Genomic DNA, 14,817 nt, shown 5'->3' on the forward strand with positions numbered 1-14,817 from the left:
TATCCAGTCTTCCGACATTCCACATATTGTGTACCATTCTAGTTGCATCCAGTTCATTTCCATTCTAACTGCATTGAATCCTTCTCAATATCATCTGTATGTTTGACAATTTGAACATTTAGAATGACATCTCTGGCTTTGTTATATGAAAGGAATTTGAGAGTCAGAAATATTGACTCAAAGGCATAATTCAAGTGAACTTCATTCCTGAGGATTAACATGAGTTAAACTTTCAAGATTATACATTGTTGGACTGGATAGTTAACGGTATTTGGTATTATTAGCACAGGCTATTGCCAGGATTCCCAGGAGGAGGCTGGTTCTAGGGCAGTATGCTAAACACTAACACCACCAACCACATTGAATCTGGCATTGAATCTAGGTCAGACTGAGGCAGTAACAGTCTTCTCGGGTTAAGGATCTGAAGTGAGAAGTTGTGAAGTAATTTCCAGCAAATTCCCACTAGGTAGACATTCAAAGAATAGAACTGTGCATCATCATGTTACTAATTGCTTGAAATACAACAGTTCTCTGAGTGCCAGTGCAGCGGGACATGGGAATACAGTGAAGTAGCACACACCTTGTTAAAACACTGAGCAGGGAAGTTGGAAACCAAACAATCTCCAATGCATATGATCCTGTGATTAAAGACAGGGAGCAATTTCTGCTTTGTGCCCACTGATGACGTTCAGAAACACAGGCTCTGCTGAATTCAAGTGCTTCTGCATGAGGGAGATGAGCATTAAATAATATGCATGGACAGGTTCCTCTGAGAGCACAATGTAAAACATTCCGACCACCAGTTGATGCCTTTGGGAGTTCTGTGATGAATTGTACCCACAACATCATATCAGCTGTCTGAATAAAGTTTAACAGATAATCCACTCACACATAGTGATCAATGAAACTCTAATTTGAATTGTTTTAGTGATATGACGCTATAAATATTAAACCTATACATTAACTGCAGGAAAGTCTGTTCTGTGGACCCACACATCACTGTCATATTAATGTCAAAGGTTGGACTTATTTAAATACTATTTTTTCCCAGTGATTTCAAAGTCTTGAAAGTTATTGATTGAAGCTTATTTAGTAACCAGATTACCAGCTAAACTAACCTGCCATTTATTTTAAGTTCCCTTTCCTCTGTTATGTTGTATCACTGCTCTGTTACCACAATGACAAGGCCCCTGTCACATGATATCTTTTTAGAAATCAATTATGCTTTTTAAACAAATATCAAAATATTGCCAAGAGTCTTCATCTTCTAGGCTTTGGTCAATCAATCTGATTTGAGACTTTATCTCCTTAATGAGCCTTAATATTGCCGACAATAACTGGAGCTTGTGGTGTTATTGTTTACAACAGGCAGGAGTCCCCTGGAGTCCCACAAAGTAAAGACTCAACTCCAGAACACTGCAGCAAGCAAATCCCTGGGAGAAAAACTATGGCGTTAAAACAATTGTGTTTTTCCCTTTTCTTTAAACAGTGTCATTAGCTGGAAAAGCATGTTGGAAATGCAACTAAGTGGCTATTTGACCAACAGTTAGATTCGTCAATCAGCAGCCAAGATCTGTTCATTTTTCATTGGCCATGGGAAGGCGGGTGCCGGAAGGATGGCAGTGTTGGACAGCTAATAGAGGGGGTGCAGGGCTGGGCAGTTGGCAGTCGCGTGATGGACCTCCTGGAATATGACCAGACAGAGTTGGTAACTCCAGCCGAGGGGATAAGGCCTGGAGACAGTAAGGGCCGTAGATGTTGGATGTCAGAGTCAATCGATGTGAAGCTTGAAAAGCACAGCAGGTCAGACAAGACCTGAGCAGCAGGAAAGTCAAAACTTCGGGCGAAACCCTTCCCCAGTCCTGCTGACGGGTTTTGGACCCAAATGTTGACTTTCCTGCTCCTCAGTGCTGTCTGGCCTGTTGTGTTTTTCCAACTTCATATCTTTGAAGGCCTGGATTGAGTTGAGTGAGTAACCCCTCCTCCAGGCCTGTCTGAGGCCTGCTGTACTATGTGTCTGTAAAAATACAGACATAATCATCAGCAACATGCCCCTATACACTGATCATCTCCCACTGTAAGAACAAAGCAGCTAAGGTGTGCTAGTGACCACCACACTACTGAAGGCTTCATATTCCAGGGGTCAGTATCTCTGCCGTGGGATTTAGCAAACTGAGCCAAGTGCAAGGAGTGTTTATTTTTGCATTCCCAAACCACTAGTCTCCAATAACCATTAGAAACCTGCAGGGCATGAGCCTTTCCAGTTGCTCAGAGAGGAATGACAGGATCTTTTATTTTTAAAATTTTTTTCCATATTACCCCCACACTCCCACCTAACTGCGGTAGTGCTTATTCTTTCCCCAGCGCCCATGTTGTGTGTGTGCAGATGTGAGACACAGTGAAGGACACAAGGTGTACACATCTTTAGACAGGATCTTTTATACTGCTGGGTCATTATTGGCTACAGTGTGCTGATAGCTTGGGTCAGGAGTCAAGGGTCAGGTTCACCTCTACCTTACATGAAACACCTCAGTACAATTCTAACCTGGCGTCCTTTATTTGGGATCAATTTGTTATCAACAACTGACATTTGCTAAATCATGTTGCTGACTATTATAATGTCCCAGCATTATTTCATATTCAGTACACCAAGATAAGTAACTTGCATTTGTATGGTGCCTTTCAAAACCTTGGAATGGCCCAAAGTAATTTACAGTCAATGGAGTAATTCCTGGAAGTAACAGGTTGGACAGCAAGTCCTGGCTTTCCCAGTGATGGCTACATCCAATAAAAGAAATTCCAGAAAATATGCAAAACATTGCTCCCATAGAAGTAATGATTAGATTAAATTCGATTCCCTACAGTGTGGAAACAGGCCCTTTGGCCCAACAAGTCCACACCAACTCTCCAAAGAGCAACCCGCCCAGACCCATTTCCTCTACATTCACCCTTGACTAATGCACCTAACATTACAGTCAACTTAGCATGGCCAATTCACCTAGCCGGCACATCTTTGGAATGTGGGTGGAAACCGGAGCACCTGGAGGAAACCCACACAGACACAGGGAGAATGTGCAAACTCCACACAGACAATTGCCCAAGGCAGGAATTGAACCCAAGTCCCAGGCGCTGTGAGGCTAACCACTGAGCCACCGTGCCGCCCCAATGTGATAATGTGATAAAAACCAGACCAGATTTTAAACGATGCTGGTTGAGAGATAAGTATTGGCCCAGGACACCAATATTTCTTCCAAATACCTGTATACTCTGGAGTAGTTAATATCTACCCAGGAGGGGACACACTTCAAATCTAATGGAGTGTCAGACTGCACTGTCTACTCAGTTTTCTCAAGTACAATGTGAGCTCCTGAACATCTCACTCTGAGGTAAGGGTACTGGCTACTGAGCTACGGTTAATACAACTGACTTACTCTTCATGTGCTACAGCCACAGAGTGTGCAAGAAAAGTGCTTATGAAATTGGTGCTTTGGCTCCCATATTGTCAGCACCAGTAGAGTGTTCAGTAAAAACAGGGCCCTGAGTTGGAGGGTAGGGGATCCCTTAGGATGTCTGTACTCTGCATTTCAGTCCATCCTCTTGTGCAACACCCTAACCAAGGCTCACAACCCAAGCTCCAGTCTAGTACAGGCCTTTTCTGTTACCTCCCCACATCATTGGAGAACCTGGTCTCCCTTTGATTGTGCAAGGTTAAGAAGCTTCAAACTCAGAGGCTGAAAGATTTGTGTGAGAGGGGTTGGATAATTGTTATTTGTTGTATGTTCCTTTATCCCTGTGTCTTATCGTATTAATTCTGTGATGTGTTTTTGTCCTTTTTTTTTCTGTTCTGTTTCGCTAACTCAATGCAGAGGCCAGAAGTAAGTTGTGTTTGATTTTATAATCTTCCCTTTCCTTTTGCGTGGGAATGGGGTGCGATGTTTAGGAGCCTGTGTGTGGTAGGTGGCCTGTAGGAACCAGTCAGAGAGCTATGGCTGTAACGTTACCATTCCTCAGTCCCTCTTAGCTGGACCATATTCAATGATTAATGGCTCTGCCTTGGGGAAAAAGCAAGTTCCTCAGAAATACCAACTTGTTCCTGACTAAATCCAAACCTGAAGGAAAACTGAAAGTTTTAAATTGAATTCAAAGAAATGAAAGGGAAATGGGAACTACAATCTTGGACAGGGGAGGGAGGCAGAGAGTACCTAATGTGATGGTCTGTGGTACAACCATACTAACTCAGACATGGTTCCTACAGGCCTGAGGACAGGGGTGCATTTCCAATGATATCTCTCCGATGGAGTAGTGGTGGAAAGGGGTAATTTTTGATATTGACTTTGCCAAATTTAATCTTCCCAGTTCTGAATCCCAGTCACTCCGACACCCTATTCCATTAGGTCTCCCCTCTGCTTTAAGGTTTTTCAGTTTGAACTCAGCTCCTTAATTAAAGGGTGAACCAAGTGGTGAGCAGTCCATTTCACAGACAGCCATTCAGTCACACTCAGCACCGATGATAAACTCTCAATAGTCATTAATATGGAAGGTAAGTGCATCGTAACTGAGCATTATCGATGTTCCCAGGCACTGAAATCCCATTGATCTTCAGTCTAAGCAAGACACTTTGTTTCCAATTTTAACCATGAATTTGAAATGTACAAAGGAGTTTGAGAGATTGGGATTGGAGGGGACAGTTTGAATGAGTGTAATGGGTGAACAGCCTGTACCATACTGGAATTGTATAATCTGTAATTCTCTTCATCTGGAAATTGGATATCTTAGCATCAACGTCCCTGAGTGACTAAGGATCCCAGGGTGTAAATGGAAGCCCTGTGCTCTACAGTAAATTTCCCTTTTTAAGCAATTCTTCATCAGGACAGAGCAGGCTAACACTTAATCTTGCAAAACACTGGGAAAGTGGTGTTTTAATTTGACAGAGGCCTCTCTCTCACTGCCCAACGTGTACATATACAATTAGCAGAGGTAGCACGGTCAGAATCTGAGTCTTCTTAGAGCTGTGACCTGGATTAATCTGAGTTCTCATCTTCCAAACCGACACCTCAGTCCATGTTCCACACACAGACACTTCTCCCATTATCCCTGTGAGGGACTCTTCTAGAAAGGTACAGCGGGTACGTCCATTAACCTGGCCTAACCACCTCAGAAAGTGTTGGAGAAACTCAACAGGTCTGGCAGCATCTGTGAGAGAGAAACAGAGTTACTATTTCGGGTCCAATATGACTCTTCTTTGGAATTAAATGGTGTTGGAAACTTTTCTTAAACTTTTGACAAGCAGAGGAGGACTAAGAGAGCAGCTGATGTAGAAGCCCAAGGCAAAAGAGAAAAGCAGATGTAAAGTGGGTATAAATTTAACAAGTGAAAGGGAAAAAATTGGTCATTTCAAGTGAGAGCAAATTGACAAGATACAAACTCATCATGGCTAGGGGAGGGGGAGGTCAGTTTCTGAAGTTCTGCAGCCACAAGGAAGCTCCTGTCACATTCCCAGCAGACATCTGTTGTTTTTGCTCAATCCAGTACATCCTCAGATATGGAGATCCTGGCACATGTGTCTCTTGGATAGCTTCATTCACCTCACCACTCCCCTCTGCATCCCCCACCTGTTCCAGAAAGCACAGGTTAGAGGGAGACTTCCCATGGGAAACCTGCAGGAATTCAACTCATTAACCTTTGTTGAAAAGAGGCACAAACACAATCTTTTTTGCGTTGTGTTCATCAGAACTGGCATACAATCAATTAAACATTGAGAAGGAATACCAATTTACACAGTATGAGAAGGTGCTGATTGGTGGGATCTTGATTGGCATGGTGACAAGGCAGGAACTGTTAACTGTCAATTGTAGCTGATTAAAATCATGCTGGGCTGATAGATCTGATTGGTCAGGGTGTTGTCATGGGCAGCGTAGCAGGAATGCAGATGTGCTGCTGCTACTGGACAGCATTGACTCAGTAATCCTGACTGTGCTGAAGATGTACACCAGAAATCAGTTGAAGATTAGTGCTCAGACTCGCCATGTGATTCATTTGTGTGTGCTAGAGGCTTCATATATTCACATACAGGGCCCTGTTCTTTGTAGGTAAAATAAATTTGTTCACACAACCTTTTCAACGAGGAAGGGTTATGGAGACTGCCTATCCCTACTGCCTTCCCCATGGCAATGTCCTGACTAATCAAAATCCATCTGCCTGATTTGAGATTACTGAGTTAAGATACAGGTAATGCCTTCTGCGTCACCATGCCAACTATGGTCTAACCAATCAGCATCCTGTTCTCATGCTATATAAATTGGTGTTTCCTTTCTGCCTTCTTAAATCTACATTTTGGTAAGACAAGAACCTTTGACCTTATGTATCTTTTTAGCAATGTTTAAGTTCTGTACCAAATGCATATGTATAAGTAGCTGAAAGAGCAAAGATTGATAAATCAAGAAATGAGGAAGGAAACTTTCACAGAACCCACTAAGCTGAACACAATGAGGTCACAGGGAATGTCTGTCCAATGGTACTGTCCATCACACTCGGTGGGACATTACAACAGACCATTGACACTATCCACACTGCCCCTCATGTACTCACTCCACTGGTAATTGGATAGGTCTTTAAGAAACATGGTGACGTGCTGCTTTTTCTTATACAGTAACTTAATCAAACTTAATCAAATATCCCTTCAGCTCCTCGATAAAACATTTAGAATACATCTTGTATGATCTAGACTTTACTAGCACATAATAATTTTCCATTACTTACATAAAAGAGGAAGTTAGCCCGCGCCACAACAGGAGATTACTGTGAGACTGAAACAGGAAATTCATGGTTCCAGCAAGAAGTTTCCAGTTTTTGTTAAATCAGAGAAAAGAAAAACCAGGATCTGTATGGGGCCACCAGGTGAGGGAAGGGACAGAGGGCAGAGTCGTGATATATTAATCAGGAAAATGCATTCGGAACCTCAGATTACTCGTCAGCCTTGTCTCAGGTCTGACGAGGAAGGTTTCAGAAAAACACAGAGTTTGTCAAGTTTGTACTTTAGAAATTTCTGAATGACCTGTTTCAAAAACCAGCAGCAAAACACCAAATGCAAACCGGATGGCACGAGGAAAATGAGACGGTCCAGATTATTCTTAATGTTTTCGAAGCTGTTTACATTCTCCAGTGGTGTACTCGCCTTGCCATTATTGAAAGTTTTTGGAGAAGATATGTAAGATAAGAACCCCATTAAAAGACTTGCCTCTGTCTTAAAAATAAAAAAAAATGATATTCTTGGCATGCACATTGAGTGCTTATTGTTGTGGTTCTGTTCGCTGAGCTGGGAATTTGTGTTGCAGACGTTTCATCCCCCGTCTAGGTGACATCTTCAGTGCTTGGTAGCCTGCTGTGAAGCGCTTCTGTGCTGTTTCCTCCGGCATTTATAGTGGCCTGTCTCTGCCGCTTCCGGTTGTCAGTTCGAGCTGTCCGCTGTAGTGGCCGGTATATTGGGTCCAGGTCGATGTGTTTGTTGTACAGCGGACAGCTCGAACTGACAACCGGAAGCGGCAGAGACAGGCCACTATAAATGCCGGAGGAAACAGCACAGAAGCGCTTCACAGGAGGCTCCCAAGCACTGAGGATGTCACCTAGACAGGGGACAAAACGTTTGCAAGACAAATTTCCAGCTCGGCGAACAGAACCACAACAACGAGCACCCGAGCTACAAATCTTCCCCCAAACTTTGAATGGTTAGCTGTCCATTTCCTTCAATATTTCTCCCTGAGATGTAGATGCTGACAAAAACATTGGCATTTCTTGCCAGTCTCTAATTATTGCCTTTGAGGTAGTGATCGTGAAGGGCTGCCTTCTTGAACCGTTGTAGTTTCTCTGTTGACAATAGAGTTGGTAGGGAATTTGCACTATTTGACCCAGAAATAATAAATCTCTCCTTAACCTACTCTATTCCAAGAAGATTAGAACACAGAAGCAGGAATAGACCATTCAGCCTCTCAAGGCTACCCTGCCATTTAATAAGATCAGCCATCCCATCCTAGCCCAATTTCCTTTGATTTCGCCAGTGCTCAAAGATTTATTGATTTAAGGAGAATAATCCCAGTTTCTCAATGTTCCTGAATTCCCTCGGCCCAGCTGTATTCTAGTAATCCTCCTTCACATCCTTCCTAAAATATGATGCCAGATTCAAATGCAGTGAGTCCTTGCCATTGGGTTCATAAAGGATTAGAATGTGTGCGTGGATTTCACAGAGCCAAGGATTTGGTGTGTATTTTGAACAGGCTTATTTGCATGTCCTGTTATCTTCAAAGTCATCTCTTGTTGTCTTTGCTGATGCTGGAAATTCACTTGGAATTGATTCAATAACAAAGGCAGCAAAGCCTTGTTATAATGAGGTTATTGATCTTTCAGAGCAGCCCATCACGGCAGATGGGGACACAGTGTCCCTTTACCCAGAGTGTGGGGAGAGGGTGACCTTCGTTCCCCCTCCTCCCCACACAGGGAGTGTTTGAGGTGAATAATATTGATAGATTTTAGGGACAGCTGGATAAACATGATGGAGAAATAGAAGGATAAGGTGGAATGAGATGAAGAAGGGATGGGAGGAAGGTGGTGAGGAACTGGAACTTTCTCACAGAGCAGATGATCTGAGTGGGCAATTCCTGTGTTTGTACTGGGACTAGTATGGCTCAATAGGAATTGGGTTGAGTTGAGTACTACAAGTTTACTACAAATTCTGATTGGAAAGACAGGAGGGCAGACAGTTCACCAGGAAAATCAACTGTGAATAGAAGGAATGTTGAATTTATCAACTCGCATGATCTGATGCTGTCGAATACATGCACAGCCTACCCTATCTGACCCAGTCTAAAAGGATTCTCACTTCTCACCCAATCATCTCTTGTCATGGTGGGTCATTCTGTGACCCCGACCCCTGTGTTGTTGAGCGCAGAGTGGAGACTGCCCAAACTCTTCAAACTTTAATGTCACATCCTAGGCATAGAAACAGTTAATCAATCTTTCAGGAAAGGTAAACATCATGAAATCCTCAACTAGCTCTCAACTGCTTGTGTCTGGGCCAGATGCTGCTTGCTGCCTGTGTCTGTAGTTTTCTTTTAGTCATTTCTGCATGGCTACAATGAGAGTTTTTTGATGTAAAATTAATGCTGCGTTTCCCACACAGATTAAGAGGTGTTAAAATGGAGCAGAGGAAGTTAAATGACCAAGCAAATACACTGGTGGATCTGGCCAAGGTTGGTATCACACTGAACTGCACAAGAAATAGGGGCAAGTCAAGCAAATATCTTGGACGATTGTGGAGTAGCCAACTCTGAATGTGCCCATTCCTGGAGATTTCATCACAGGATCTCCACCCGCAAATCCCTGCTATTGGTCAGCTGATATGCCCATCGCCATGGTGCCCTCGTCTGACCACAGCCAGTTGAAAAGCAAACAGACTCGTCACACCTGGCTACATGGACCTTCCCTATCAGTCTAGCAGCTTCCATTTCCACATCTGATCATCCAGTACATACCTTTTTTTTAAAAGCTCCTATGATTTTTCTGATGCGTGTTGCTTTCAGCAGTTTCCTGGACATTAATCTTGAATTCCAACATTGGGGCAAATGTGAAAGATTAGCAGTTCCTAGTCTACAAGGAGGGGGTGAGTGTCACTGATTGCGCTCAACTCCCAGATCAGCGATGAAGCTGATTGTGGGGATGTTACATAACAGAGGTTACAATAAGCCTGAATGCTTCTGTCCCAGTGAGGGGTTAAACAAATTGTGCAGGCTTTCTGATGAATTTCTGCACGTTTCTTGCTGCAGTGTTGGGGCGAGTGGGATAGGGGCTGACTAGCAATGATTGTGAGAATGAGGGCAGGATTGGTTTTGGTTCTGAGACCCCTCCCTTGTTGGTGTAAGGTGTCAGCACCCAGTGTCTGCTCATCCACAGGGATGAGTCACCATGGAGGGGAATACGGGAAGCCCAATCTAGTTCAATCCAGTACCTTTGAGAGAGGAGGAAAGACCCTCACTCCCCCAGCCCATGTCACCGGCTTACATCTCCACTATCTAGACAAAACATGAAACGTTCTGGAGGAAATGCCTCGGTCTCTGTCTCATTGGTCCCCTATCATCCTGAAAGAATGAAGGGGTTTGTGACTAGTCACAAGGACCAGTCTTGAACAGAATTAGCTCTCCAGCCCAGTCTGTGTCTGTATGTCAATCCAGTCCCGCATCCATGTTTTTGATTCTTTACTGAAGTGGCCAAGCAATTACAGTGAAGCTCCTGGGTCAGGAAGAAGGCCCAACAGGGGGCAACTCAATATAATCGAATCTGGGTGGATGGGGAGGATGCTCCCAGGGAGGGTGGAACAGGAGATCATTGGGAATCATAAGGTCTAAGGTCTCTGGATCTTCTTGAGCATGTTCCATGCACAGTGTCCCTTTGATGTTGTTTGTGTGTGTTCCCTGTTGACAGACGCAGAACGTGATGTACGACATCCTGTCGGAGCTGCAGGAGAAGAATGAAGACTTGGAGAAAAGGATTGTGACGCTGGAGACCAAACTGGACTCACTAACTGTCAGCCTGCAGGCATTGCCGGCACTGATCACCCAGGCAGTTGGCCAACAGCAGCGTGACCTCTTTGAGACTCACATGCACAGGTTTAAACCGGTGACTTACAGCTCGGAGAAGTCATGGACGCCAAGCCGAAGGCGCCGCTCCCCATCGACAGCACCACATACATCTTCTGACAGTAGCTAGGGGCCTTTCAGAAGTCGATGATCTGATCTCACTTGGCCATTGTATGGCTTACAATGTTAGCTTTTTTCTATAAAGCCATCTCTAATTTATAAGTTTGGTTTTAGGATACCAGAGTGAAGCTGCAGGTTACCATTAATATTTAAAAGGGTAAAGCAGCTCCCTAGGCTTTTGCCAAGGGGTTCGGGGCCAGTATATCTAGGTTGAAGCCATCTCCCTCAAGCATTGTCTTTTCCAACCCTCCCCTCCCACCCACCCACTAATACAGTCAAATTCTGGTGACCTGCATTGAGTGTTGTACTCTCTGAGCAAGATCACCCCAGTCTGCAGCTCAGAATAATATCTGAGAATTAAATAGTTTAATTCTCTATTAAACTACACGATTCAATAGAGAAAAGATTAGAGAAGGATTGTGGAAAGATCCTGTTTTTCCCCAGGCTCCGGAATACTTCTCACTTCCTGCTGAGGAATTGATTATCGGGGTGAATGCTGGTTAACAGGTAATGGCCACACAGACAGTCTGTGAGCACGATGCTGTCTCTACATCACCTGAATAGCTTGTGCTCAAGTACTTCTGGTAGTTCCCACTATAGTCAGAGAGAATCTTGGAATGGTGCTTGTTTACTACATGACCGTGTCCAAGTTGTAGCCTGAGATGAAGCAGCAGTGGGCACTGAAGTCTCCCTCAGCAGACCCTTCAGCCAGAGGGTAATGGTGATCCAAAACTGCTCCCCTCAGTCATGAAACAATGACCAAGCTCTGCCTTGTGGAGGATGAGGAACTACCAGGATAGGGCTGTGATGGTGCGACCCCCTGCAGCCTCTCAACAGGCTGGATTTGCAACAACTTTCACTAATATAATGTCTTTAATGTCATGAGATATAGCAAGATGCTTTACTGGAGAGATCCAAGTGAAAGTTGACACCAAGCCACATGAGGATAGGTCACCAAAGGTTTGCTCAAAGGCATAGGGTTTGCGGAGTCTCAGGACAGAGGAGAGAGAGCTGGAGAGGCAGGGGGAGGGAGTATTAGAGTTTAGGGAGCATGCAGCTGAAAGCACAGCTGCTAACGGTGGAGTGATGGAAATCAAGATGATGCAGGATGCCACAATTTGAGGAGAAAAGAGACCTTGGAGGGTTGTGAGCTTCAGGAGATTACGTCGAAAGGGATTTGAGTTTTATGAAAATAAAGGTGAGAATTTAAACATTGAGGTTTTATTGAGCCAGCAGCGAATGCAGATCTGTAGAGGGGATGGGTGAACATAAATAGTGACTTGGAGTATTCCCAACTGTCTGCCCACAATTGGCATGTGCTGGGGGTGAAACTGGTCTTCAGTGACTGTGAAGTCACAGTCTATTTGACACCATGTCTGATTCCCAGCTTTACACTGTGTGCCATTATTGCAAACTGATTTCATCTCAATTGACAAATGAAAAGTAGGAAATGAGATTGGGCATTAGGCACAGTTTGGAGTTCAGGTCGTTGGTGATGCGTTTATCTTGGGCAAAGTCGATTTTTAAATATTGCTGAATTTTGCCATTTGCCCCACAAGGATGGTGTAGTGGCTCATTGGTTAGCACTGCTGCCTCACTGCACCAGGGACCTGGCTTCAATTCCACCCTTGGGTGACTATGTGAAGTTTACACATTCTCCAAGTGCATGTGTAGGTTTTCTTCCACAGTCAAAAGATGGGCAGGTTAAGTGGATTCACCACACTAAATTGCCCAGAGTGCCCAGGGATGTGCAGGTTAAATGGATTAGTCATGAGAAATGCAGGGTTACAGGTTTGGGTGGGATGCTGCTCAAAGGGTCAGTGTGGACTTGGTGGACCAAATGGCCAGTTTCTACACTGTAAGGAATCTATGATCCCACAACATGTTAATAAGATCAAAAAATAGTAAGTACGATTTAGCGAAGCTGGTATTGGACTGGGGTGGACAAAGTTAAAAATCACACAACACCAGGTTATAGTCCAACAGGTTTATTTGGAAGCACTAGCTTTCAGAGTGCTGCTCCTTCATCAGGTGACTGTGGAGAATGAGACCCACATCCCAAGAATAAATGTTTCATGTTGACATCTTTAGGACAGCCAAAGGTCTGGTCCAGTCAGTGATTCGGAAAAGTAACATAATTTATTGGAAGTCACCAGCTTGTGGGTGACCTATTGGGTGACTGAACTGTCCCAAATGACAGGGGCTTTTGGGAGGAATCATTTCAGAGATTCTCTGGGAGCGCACAAGGAGAATATTGCTTTTTATAAAGTCAGTCACTTTTTAAAAGAAAACATTTTATTCAGGAAAATCTAAATTTAGCACAAGTGAAGAGGGTCGGATGTAGGTCACTGGCTTCATTCTGCCACAGGTATCAAATCAATGTTCGAAAGAAAGACAGAAATTAAGTTTGTGCTCCAGGTCAAATGACATGCTTAAAATAGCTAGTTCCTCCACTCGAGAAATGTTCACTATCCCTCACAACCAGTTCCCAGCCCCACCTCCATTACATACACCTACAAACCTCTACCCCACCACCCACCCATTACTACACTCATCAACAAACCCCATAAAACACTCACTTGTCCACTCACACTGAAGTTAAATTAAAATTATACCATTGGTCCCATTCTTCCCAACTTCTACCACACCCCATTTCCCTTCCCTGTACCGTACCCTTCACCTTCTCCACTCCCACCTATTCTCCTTCCCACCCTTCACAAGTATCAGCCCCTTATCCTACCTCCTCCACCTCATTCTGCCCAATTTCTGGCTTCCATAGCCTTATCTCCACCTCCCCATCCCTACCCTTCCAACAGCCTACCCCTTCATTCCCCCTCCTCCTCCCTGCCTCTGCCTTCCATGCCTCCAATCTACCGCTTCCTCCTGCCCTCTCCCTCCCATCTCTCCACACTCTCTCTCCCTCCTGTCCTTTCCCTCCCTTCTCTCCCTCACCCTCCCATCCCTTCACTCTCTCTCCCACCTCTCTGCCTCCCCATCCCAGTCCTTGCATTGCCTCCTTTCCTTCATATCGTCCCCCCAGCCTAACCCTCTATCACCTGATGAAGGAACGTCACTCCGAAAGCTAGTGTGCTTCCAATTAAACTTGTTGGACTATAACCTGGTGTTGTGTGATTTTTTAACTTTGTACACCCCAGTCCAACACCGGCATCTCCAAATCATGACTAAAATTTCCATAATGCTGACCTTTTCCTTTGCTTGCCTCGACCCCTCACCTTGTACTGACCTTTCAGCCCCTAACTCCCAACCTGCCCTTTGACCCTCTCAGCAACCCCTCCCCCTGTGCAAACATGCTGCCACCTCCATTGTCTCTGACCCAGCTGCCAATTATTTCAATGTGAACAAATCAAAACTCAAATTGGCCTGTTGACATGTCAATTGTAAACCAATAGGGGATTGGGTTAATTTGATGCTTCCTTAAAATGTGTCAATGCTCATTTAAAATCCCAGATGTCTCTATAACTGGCTTGGTGTTTTCAGTGCTTTAGATGAGAACGAAGTTAAAAATCACACAACACCAGGTTATAATCCAACAGGTTTAATTGGAAACACACTAGCTTTCGGAGCGACACTCCTTCATCAGGTGATAGAGGAGGGCTCGATCGTAACACAGAATTTATAGCAAAAATTTGCAGTGTGATATAACTGAAATTATACATTGAAAAATTGATTGTCTGTTAAGCCTCAATGTATAATTTCAGTTACATCATACTGCAAATTTTTGCTATAAATTCTGTGTTACGATCAAGCCCTCCACAATCACCTGATGAAGGAGCGTCGCTCCGAAAGCTAGTGTGCTTCCAATTAAACCTGTCGGACTATAACCTGGTGTTGTGTGATTTTTAACTTTGTACACCCCAGTCCAACACCGGCATCTCCAAACCTTAGCTGAGAACATGTGAGATAATTAAAGTTCTTAACCCATTGCATTGACAAATTCTCCTCCCCCCAACCTCTTAGACATTTTAAAGCTCTCAGTTTTTCGATTTAAAAACTAACCTCAAACCAAATTTGATATAGAACTTAACCCCCACAACCACAGTATTCCCTAAAG

General features: G+C 44.0%; 1 protein-coding gene across 2 annotated transcripts in view; it reads left to right on the top strand.

Moving 5' to 3' along the window:
• Positions 1-14,281, top strand: part of kcnn1b (potassium intermediate/small conductance calcium-activated channel, subfamily N, member 1b) — a 98,770-nt gene extending 84,489 nt beyond the window's left edge. For both annotated transcript variants that reach the window (XM_072594412.1, XM_072594414.1), the window contains 2 exons: positions 9,173-9,242; positions 10,471-14,281. In XM_072594412.1, the coding sequence (XP_072450513.1) occupies positions 9,173-9,242; positions 10,471-10,755 (355 nt within the window). In that variant the 3' untranslated portion in view covers positions 10,756-14,281. The remainder of the gene's footprint in view (positions 1-9,172; positions 9,243-10,470) is intronic.
• The last annotated feature ends 536 nt before the right edge of the window (positions 14,282-14,817 follow it).

The sequence above is a fragment of the Chiloscyllium punctatum genome, chromosome 24, assembly GCF_047496795.1.
Source record: "Chiloscyllium punctatum isolate Juve2018m chromosome 24, sChiPun1.3, whole genome shotgun sequence".
Lineage (NCBI taxonomy): Eukaryota > Metazoa > Chordata > Chondrichthyes > Orectolobiformes > Hemiscylliidae > Chiloscyllium > Chiloscyllium punctatum.